Source organism: Zingiber officinale, chromosome 1B, assembly GCF_018446385.1.
Source record: "Zingiber officinale cultivar Zhangliang chromosome 1B, Zo_v1.1, whole genome shotgun sequence".
Lineage (NCBI taxonomy): Eukaryota > Viridiplantae > Streptophyta > Magnoliopsida > Zingiberales > Zingiberaceae > Zingiber > Zingiber officinale.
This window is the reverse complement of record NC_055986.1, coordinates 27291959-27301002: the sequence shown is the minus strand read 5'-3', so window position 1 is coordinate 27301002 and position 9044 is coordinate 27291959. Positions and strand designations below refer to the sequence as shown.

Below are 9044 nucleotides of genomic sequence, written 5' to 3'. Positions count from 1 at the left end.
AAACCTTTTAACCCAAACTTGACTCAAATCTAAAAACCTCCGACAAATCTAATTTTTTCTAGATAGTCTCTGAATTGAATTGGTCGGATTATTTTTTGACCCCCTAATGGCGTATGTGGTTTTGCCATCACTTGTGATTTAATATAAATAAATTTATTTAAATAAAATGATAATGTAAAATTGTTTTATTTTCCATTAAAAATATTTTCATCTATTGTTATTCATACTTCTAATATAAAAACAAAAAAAACAAAAACAAAAAATTGTTTGATTTAATAAAAAATATTGAGATTTATTGAATCTGTCATGTTTGAAGTTATTGGATTTTTTTTCTTTATTAATTTTTTTCCATTAAATAGGAAAATATACCCACCGATTAATGATCCGTCTGAGGTTTCTTTAAAAAAGTAGTTTATTTTAATAATAATAATAATAATAATAATAATTTTAGAGTGGTTGATGTTTGAATTCCAAGTCAATATAAATGTTGACCCGAAACCTCCCACATGTGATATTGCAAATATGGGGGATGTTTTTGTAAAAGAAACACGCTTTCCGACGAGGCGCCCAGTCAACGTCGGGTAGCACGATAAATCGCGATCCATCTCCAGAGAAAGGGAAGAGGAGAGGAGATGGCGACGAAAGTAAAGGAAGAAGATCCGGCGCTGGGCGTGCCCTATGGCTACGCTTATGGCGCTCCGCCGTCGCAGCCTCCGCCACCGCCACCACCTCCGCCGCAGGTGTATTACGTGGGTCAGAACCCTTACCAGGCGGGGATGATCCCGCCCAATGCGGTATACGGCGATCCGAAAGGGATTCCCTTACAGCAGACGATGTTCCGAGACACGCCTGCACCCTTCCAGTGTGTTTATTGCGGGTCCTCCGGCCTCACTACCATCAGGTTTCGATTCTCCTTTGCCTAGTACGATTTTTATCCCCTTTCTTCTGAAGATACGTCCTTAGTACCTTGATCCGTCTTCTACTATTAAGATCGTACTTTTTCCCTCTTGGTTCTGTCAGTTCCTGTTTGTCGATCCGAATGGTTTTTGTGGTGGTTTCTGATAGCATCGAACAGGTAAGAGATTTAAGATCGAGGAGAGTGCCGAGATTTGATGTTTTTATGGAATATTGTCTGCAAATTAAAATTTTCATTGATCAACGATCCAGGAAGTGAAGCTTTGCCCTTCATTTAGGGTTTTTTTAATTTTAAAAAGTAAAATTGTTTATATACGATGGGTTTGATCGCAAGTTCAATGATGACACCCCTCTCTGGACCAGATCACAGTAAATGAAGGCCGATGACGAGGTTGAATTTGATTTAAATTTTGAATTTCTTTCTATCTTGTTTCTAGGGTTCATATAGCAATCTTTTTCTTCATCCTATCCTTGAAATTTGTCTCTTGCGGCGTTGTTTAAAACAATAAGAAAGTTTTACTCCAGCCATATTTTCTGTGTCACTGATGGTTGATATCCATGAATCAAGTGATCTTGATTTTTGACAAATCCTTGTTAATGGGACATCGTTGCTTTGATCCACCATTTATCCTTAAACAAGAATATAGAGATATATCTATTATCTTCTTTGTGCTTGAAATTTTAACCAATTCATATCTACCGATTGAGATTTTTTTATTAAACTAGTTGAGTTAAACAGAGTTGAAAGGTAGCGGTAGTGATATCCAAGATAACTCTAGTTAACAAAATAATCAATGTAGAACTTCATAGAATTAACATACATACATGTTAATTGAGGGTTGATCTCAAATGGTTGCTTAGGCATGACACATTTGTTGGAGCTCTTTTCATTATATATTCCGTTTTTTACCTAACCACGTAGCTAAGTTTTCTAAATATTCAAATCACGTACCTAACTTCCAAAATGATCAAATCACCTATCTTATATCCATTTTACTGCTCTACTGTAGCATGGGTGTAGATGAGAGGGGTAAAATGGGTATAGGGTACATGATTTGATCATTTTAAAAATTGGGTACATGATTTGGATATTTATAAAATTTAGCTACGGTAAAAATCTGTTATATATTTTACTGATTTCCTCTTCTTTTCATTTAGATGACAGACTAACTATATTTTTTTCAGTATATATTCTCTTTATGTCACGTTTAAATCAGTCGGCATGTTTCTACTCACTGGTTTTCCTAGCTGAAGAGCCTGAATCCAAACTGTTTAATGTAAGCCCAAATTATGCCTTTTGGCCATTAGATGCGTCTTGTCGAGGTTAAATAAATGTAGAGCTATTCATACACTTGGAAGTTAATATATAGAAGGAAGTATGCATACTTTGCAGTTTAGTTTCATCCTTTTATTTTGAACAGTCTTGGTAATTTTGATTTAGCAAAAGAAACAAGAACTAGTGAAGGATTGCATTTGCTGGAGTTTGATACTGGATCTTATTTCAAAGATGGATGTTCCAATTATATACTTATATAAAAATCAATATAAACCAACGTTGAACACCTCAATCAAGCTAATCAAGCTAGATAAGCACAAAGATTATCAAAGACTAGCAAAATAAGAGAGGCAGTCGTAGTTATCTTCTCATTCTTTTGATTATGGTTTCATTCTCAATTTGTATGTAAACTAGCAACGTGCGGAGTATGCCTTGACAATAAATTTAAGTAATTTGAGAAGCTGTGGTGTCTTAGCTATTTTTTCCCCCCATTTCTTGCCTTCAATGTTAGTATGAACTTATGAATTGTGATCCATCACACGCAAATAATTTATAAGGCGTTGAATTAAGTCACAAACTCTTATTTGATTGGGCACAGATCAAAACCGAGCCTGGCAGCTGCTGTTGGTTGCATGATGCCATTTATGCTGGGAGTTTGCTTCCTTTGCCCATCCATGGACTGCTTGTGGCACAAGTACCATTACTGCCCTAGCTGTGGACAAAAGGTTGAACTCATTGCTTGTCTGTGATTTCGGTCCTGCTCCTCGGTATAAACTGTATTTGTATGTTGCAACTCACATAATTCCTGTTTCGCAGGTCGCTGACTTTGAGAAATCAGACCCGTGTTTGGTTATGGATCCACCAAGTTGGCGGGAGCCGAGTTTTGCTGTCCCGGCATAGTGACTCGCGGCATGATCCTGCATCGTCGCCGTTCAATTCTGCCATGTGCTTTACTTGTAACTAAATGTTTTGCATAAACTATCCAAGTGGTTTGTAATTGAAATGTGCACTTCTATTGCTATCTTTAAAATGGGTGGTAGAAAGAGATAGATATCAGAATAAACTGCAATATTTGGCATGATGTTGAGCAGAACATTGGCAAAAGTGCATGATCACTATCATCCATCAATTCAAACAATTAATTTGAACACCGAGTCCACTTATATTAGTAAACAAATCTCACCAAATTAAGAACCATAAGAGTTTTTAAAACGCTACACCCAAACACTTTCTTTTGTTGTGTGATAGGAACTCTTATCTGCATTAAAAATATGCCAAATACAAAAACTAAAATAGTTTAAGCTTGCCATTCACGGTGAAAGAGTTGCCCAAGCGTCCTACCCATAATCCATTCCATATCGGCCGATGACAAGGGTATACGGTTTGCTATGAGAGGGACAGCTTCCTTTGCCTCTCTGTAACCACACTCCTTGACAACAAATGGGAAGTCACTGCATCATAAGACTCATCAATTGTAAGGTCTTAGCCTTTTTCATAACATCAACATGAAATACTCAGATATAATCACCAGCAAATGATGTGAAATGTCTGATCATTTTGAAGCATAAAAAACATCAGCCTTCTCGTATAATTATCAGATATTATAGAGTGCCAAGAGAATTAATGATCTTATTTTTGATGAAGAGTTCCAGTTATCAACTCACAGAAAAAACTTTGAACAAGTACCTTCCCCACATGACATGGTTAGCCCCAAAGCTGGAGATGACTTTAGAAAGGATGTCTCTAGTGTCTTCATATGGATACTGGTTTCTTGATAGACGGAAAAGTGCACTAAATTTCACATAAACCTATTCAACCCAAACAGTTCTGTAAGCAGAGAGTAACACAGACTCTGACAGATCCCAAACCAACAAAGAAAGGAAACAGAATGATGAACATTTAATTGAGTTAAACTATAATTATCTGAAGTTTAAATATAAACTTTGGTTGCAGGTCTAATAATTTGATGGGTGAAAAACTCATCTATCTCAGTGTATTTACGACAATGCAAGTTCAAAGTCATAAAATAATATGGTACAGAAATATCACTATAAATATGGTTTTCTTATCTAATTTTCTTTACTAGTAATATGTTTGAATTAAAATAACTTTTCATAAATGAAAGTCCTTCAAATTATCAGAATACATTGCAATTTTTTGCATTAGATATAGATCCTTGTATATTAGAAAGCAAGAAAACCACACTGGTGCAAGATGAAAGTCTCCATAAAACTTAACAATTGTTTACTTTGGATTGAGCAGCTTCTATTACTCCTTTGTGTGCAAACAATGACAGGACATTGGTTGGCTAGTATAACAATTATAAAGTTTTAACTTGCATGGATTATATTATCCTACTTGAACTATATCATATTAGTCAAAAGAATGCTGGCTATTTCCATAAATAATGCATGAAAATCATCAACACACCCAATACATTACAACAAAGTCAGCAAAATCGTGACTGAGTGGCCAGGTACAAGAAGATACAAGCTTTCCTTGAACATGTACTAAGGCAGAAAAAAATAAACCAATTACCTGTGGAAATCTGGACAGCTTTAGCAACGAAGAGAGTGCATAGCGTTCCTCATCAGTCCTGGTAGAATAATAAACAGTTAGAACAGCTATAAGCGCAATATTACTATAGAGCACATCTGCCACGTTAGCTTACAATGGAGGTTTGCAGAAACCCATATGGTCAAGAAGTACAACTGTTGAAGAGTAACTTTCACAGAGCTCCTCTATTTCTGATATGTGTAGGCTAAGACCCTGCAGAAGGCATAGAATTGGTACTTATCAAGGACTGCTATGACTAATTAGTTTTCGACTAATGATATGCTTGATACGAGACAAATAACTCTTGTATATAGTACTATAGAAATAGAAACAAATATATGTTGCATTTTTTTGTCATTAGCACAGGATTAAGGGGGGAACTAATAATGAATGAAGGCATATTTTGATCTCAGGATTGTCGTATACCAAATATTGATCTACCTTCATACACATAAATCCAACTGGAACTCCTAGTTCGCCAGCTTTAGAGAACAATGCTTTCCCAATTTCATTTGTCATCTGTTCAGATGTAGACAATTAGTATATGTGCAACAAAAAGGAATAATCAGCATATTTACAAAATATTGCAATCATAAATATGGCAAGTGTGATGTTATTGTGCAGTAGTTGAAAGATAAAATGTGATTCAAGAAAGTAAAAGAACAAAAATGATAATGGAATACCTTTTGACCAGGAGGCCACAAATATGGATTGAATCGAACAGCTCGGTATCCATCCTTGAAGATGAGAAAGAGTGTTAGATTCACCAATTAATGTTAATAACTCCATGTATTAAATTACTAGCCTATAGTAAAAAACCTTCAGTACTAGATCCTCAAGTTGTCTAATCCCAGATCCATCATCTGCAGGATTTGCAAGGCAGCAACCAACAAATTTGGATGGATGACGCCTCAAAACACTATTGCATTAAAATACAAAAGAAAATCAACTTTTTTCCTGATCCAAAAATCTTAACCTAACGTTTACATAACTACACTTCATCAAATGAATGTACAAAGTAGAATACTAGTTTGTTTGTGTTGCACATAAAGCAAAAAAAAAAATACAACCTAGTTACTAAAGAATGATCAAACATATGGTTTATTGGTTGCACAATAAGGGCACCATCAACTCCTGCCTCTGACATGCACTGGAAGAAAAGGCAAATATGTCAGGGTTTTTTTTTTTTTCCATTTAAGAGCATTAAATAAGTTACAACAAATCACATATGATTGATTGCAGCAAGACAACTTGGAGTCTGACCACCAGATGGTATTGTAAGAAATGGTAGTTCTTCCTTCTATCACCTTATTCTTAGCAAAGATGAAGAGTATATTCAATAAATTGCTCCACAATGTGATATACAATCATTCTCAAACAAAAAAAGTAAGGTATCAGTAAACTCACGATTACTGGTAGGCTGGGGGTCCTAAACAAGTATTACAAATAGTTCTTTTACTGAATATATAGCAAATCTAACTGTGAAAAAATTGGAATGTGAAGATAACAACGATACACTACTATTAGGCAAAGTATCAAACAAGTATCAACAAAATACAGTTCCTTTTAATAATGCATAAAATGCTATTATACCGCCAATTATCGACCATGACACTGGATCAATAATTCCAATAATGTGCACAAGGATAAATAGATAATATGAGACAGTTAGATTGTTTGCGTTTGGAACAATACAGGAATGACTGATTTCCAGAAATCAAATTCTAAAAGACCAAATCTCAAACGTCCAACATAGTCGGCGAAAGACCATAGATTCATACGGCAAATGTCAGGCACACAACCCGTCGTTCTAACCTAAAACAGAACTCCAACTTAGGTCCGCTAAATTCTTCGCCTCTTATTGCTTCAAACCGACTTCCTTAACCCCAGAGATTATTTGAAACTCCTATCCAAAAAAATCCAAGTACCTTGAGCAAGAAATCAGCGTCCCCAGGGACGGAAGGCTCCTGGCCAGGAAAATAAGGGTAATTCTCTGCAGCCTACATGCCAAGGAGGAATCATCAGCGTCGAAAGAAAGCACCTTTCAATTCAAAGGCATGGGGGGGATTTACCTCTTTGGGAGACGCCCATACGTGGAGATGCGAGTCCAATATTTTGGGAGGAGGACAAGATGAAGGAGAAGGGATGGCCTCGGCATTGGAGGCGGCCATTCGGACGGCGACCGGGAGGGTTCGCTTGTGAGAGAGGAACAGGACGAATGGAGAAGGGGAGGCAGCTAAGAGCATGTTTGTTTACCTTATTTTCGCTGGGGGAATTATTATTATTTTAGAATGGATATAAAATTATAAAAGAAAATAGTTCCATGTTTTTGGGAAATAAAAATAAAAATATTTTTTTTTTTAAAAAGGATTTGATTGTTAATCCCATGTTGAATTAAGGAAAAAAAAGCTCGAAATCTATCAGAGCCAGGTTTCGATCCTGGGACCTGTGGGTTATGGGCCCACCACGCTTCCGCTGCGCCACTCTGATATTTGATTTATTGTTAAAAATATATAGTATAGTAGTTTAATATAATTGTGTCGATGAGATAATATTTCCACATTAGAGGCAAATGATAGGTAAATTAGTCTAATGAAGTAATCTGACAGGCTAGATAAGCTTATCAAACCAAGTGGGCAGATCATCGGGTCCAATTAAGCTGGGCAACTGAACTGATTGAGTCAATCAGCCAGACAAACTATTGGTGCAGTATTTTCATTTCGTTCGCCTGGGAAAATTTAAGCGTGCTAGATTATGACGGGATCGAATACCTAAAGATAAGTGTATATGCCAAGTGATTACACTCATTTGAGGTGAAAAGGAAAATGAAAATAAAAAACTAAAACTATAAATAAAAAGCACTCAGAAAAATGCGTCTGCCGGGAGTCGAACCCGGGTCTATTGCTTGGAAGGCAATTATCCTAACCGTTGGACTACAAACGCTTGCTATGTTAGTGTTTTTAATAATTTTATTATATTCTAATATATACGTTTTGAAAATAATTTGGGCAAAAATCAAAAAGATCCTTTTTCCAATTAAAGTCAATCCCATTTAAAGTAAATTACTTGAAATATTCCTAACATTTAGATTATAGCACCGGGCTACAAGTTTATACCATGTGTAGCAATTGGCTGTGAACTACTATAACGTACAACTGGTTACTAATTCCTATAATAATATGATTATTATATATTAATTTTCTTTATTGGAAAATAATAATCTATTTAAAATAATATTTCTATTAAAAAAATAAACTAAGAGGATTTCATGATGCCCGCTACATTTTAAATGAATTTTCACGATCAGAAGTTAGTATGTAATTGTTACAACATATAACAGTTAGTTGCTATCTTCTATAATAATATCCTCTTATGTTGATTTTATTTATTATTGAGCGATAATTTAATTAAAATAATATTTCAATAAATAAAATAACTAAGAGAACTCTATGACATCTATTACATTTCAAATGAATATTATTTAATTAAGATCGACTATGTAAAAGTTAGCAGGTGGCTGCAACAAGATGTAGCAGTTGACTGCTAGCTTCTACAAATAATATCATTATCTTATATTGATTTTATTTATTAAAAAGTGATAGTCTAGTTAAAATAACACTACAATGAGCAAATCAAACTAAGAGAACTTCATGACACACATTTCATTTTAAACGAATATTATTTGATCGTGATTGACTGTGTAGAAGCAAGCAGGTAGCTACTACAACGTGTAGTAACTGATTACTAGCTTCTACACGTTATAGCAACAATCTATTAACTTCTATATATTGTAATAGGTATCGGTACCTGTTACAATAATATTGGATCAAGAGTACTTTGGTAATAAAATTATTGATGAGATACCTATTTAATTTGTTTTAAAAGACTTAATTTGGAAGGTCCTTTTAAAGTTAATTCTTTCCTTCATAATATTTGTCTTGATTTGACGAATATTTCATTAATAAATAATAGGTATAGAGTCCTAGAACATGGATGGCCTTGGTTGAACTGGATAATGGACACGTCCAAACACCCTTAATAAATTTCTACTATATATATTTTATCTTCAACTAATACTTCTTAGCCATACCTATTAGTATTTTATTTTCTCCTTTTACCCTAATTTTCTCTAGTCCACGAGCGAATGAGGTTTTACATGTTTATATATATATATATATATAAAGCTAATTAGAACGTTGAAAATTCTAAGATTCTATATCTATTCTTTATTATAAAGTATAATTCGAGTAAACATGATCTTTAAGAAAATTTTAGTAGATGTCCTTATAAATTAAAT

General features: G+C 34.6%; 2 protein-coding genes and 2 non-coding genes across 5 annotated transcripts; 1 reads left to right on the top strand and 3 right to left on the bottom strand.

The window, feature by feature from the left end:
- The first annotated feature begins 593 nt into the window (after window positions 1–593).
- On the top strand, window positions 594–3272 carry LOC122053800 (GSH-induced LITAF domain protein-like). Its single transcript, XM_042615760.1, has 3 exons — window positions 594–901; window positions 2790–2916; window positions 3008–3272. The coding sequence occupies exons 1-3, from the start codon at window positions 633–635 to the stop codon at window positions 3089–3091; spliced, it is 480 nt and encodes a 159-aa protein (XP_042471694.1). The 5' UTR covers window positions 594–632; the 3' UTR covers window positions 3092–3272.
- A 40-nt stretch (window positions 3273–3312) lies between these two features.
- Window positions 3313–7009, bottom strand: LOC122053782 (2-pyrone-4,6-dicarboxylate hydrolase-like). Of its 2 annotated transcripts, none has more exons than XM_042615748.1 (10): window positions 6820–7009; window positions 6676–6747; window positions 5818–5897; window positions 5567–5666; window positions 5431–5484; window positions 5174–5266; window positions 4863–4960; window positions 4730–4787; window positions 3878–3999; window positions 3313–3642 (listed from the first exon to the last, which is right to left on the bottom strand). In XM_042615748.1, the coding sequence occupies exons 1-10, from the start codon at window positions 6991–6993 to the stop codon at window positions 3489–3491; spliced, it is 1005 nt and encodes a 334-aa protein (XP_042471682.1). In that variant the 5' UTR covers window positions 6994–7009; the 3' UTR covers window positions 3313–3488. The 2 variants fall into 2 exon arrangements, with proteins under 2 accessions (XP_042471682.1, XP_042471687.1); XM_042615753.1 differs by having other exon boundaries at window positions 5189–5266.
- Window positions 7010–7165: 156 nt separating this feature from the next.
- On the bottom strand, window positions 7166–7237 carry TRNAM-CAU. Its single transcript has one exon. It is a non-coding gene; the product is annotated as a tRNA-Met (tRNA).
- A 381-nt stretch (window positions 7238–7618) lies between these two features.
- Window positions 7619–7690, bottom strand: TRNAG-UCC. The gene has a single exon. It is a non-coding gene; the product is annotated as a tRNA-Gly (tRNA).
- Between the last annotated feature and the right edge of the window lie 1354 nt (window positions 7691–9044).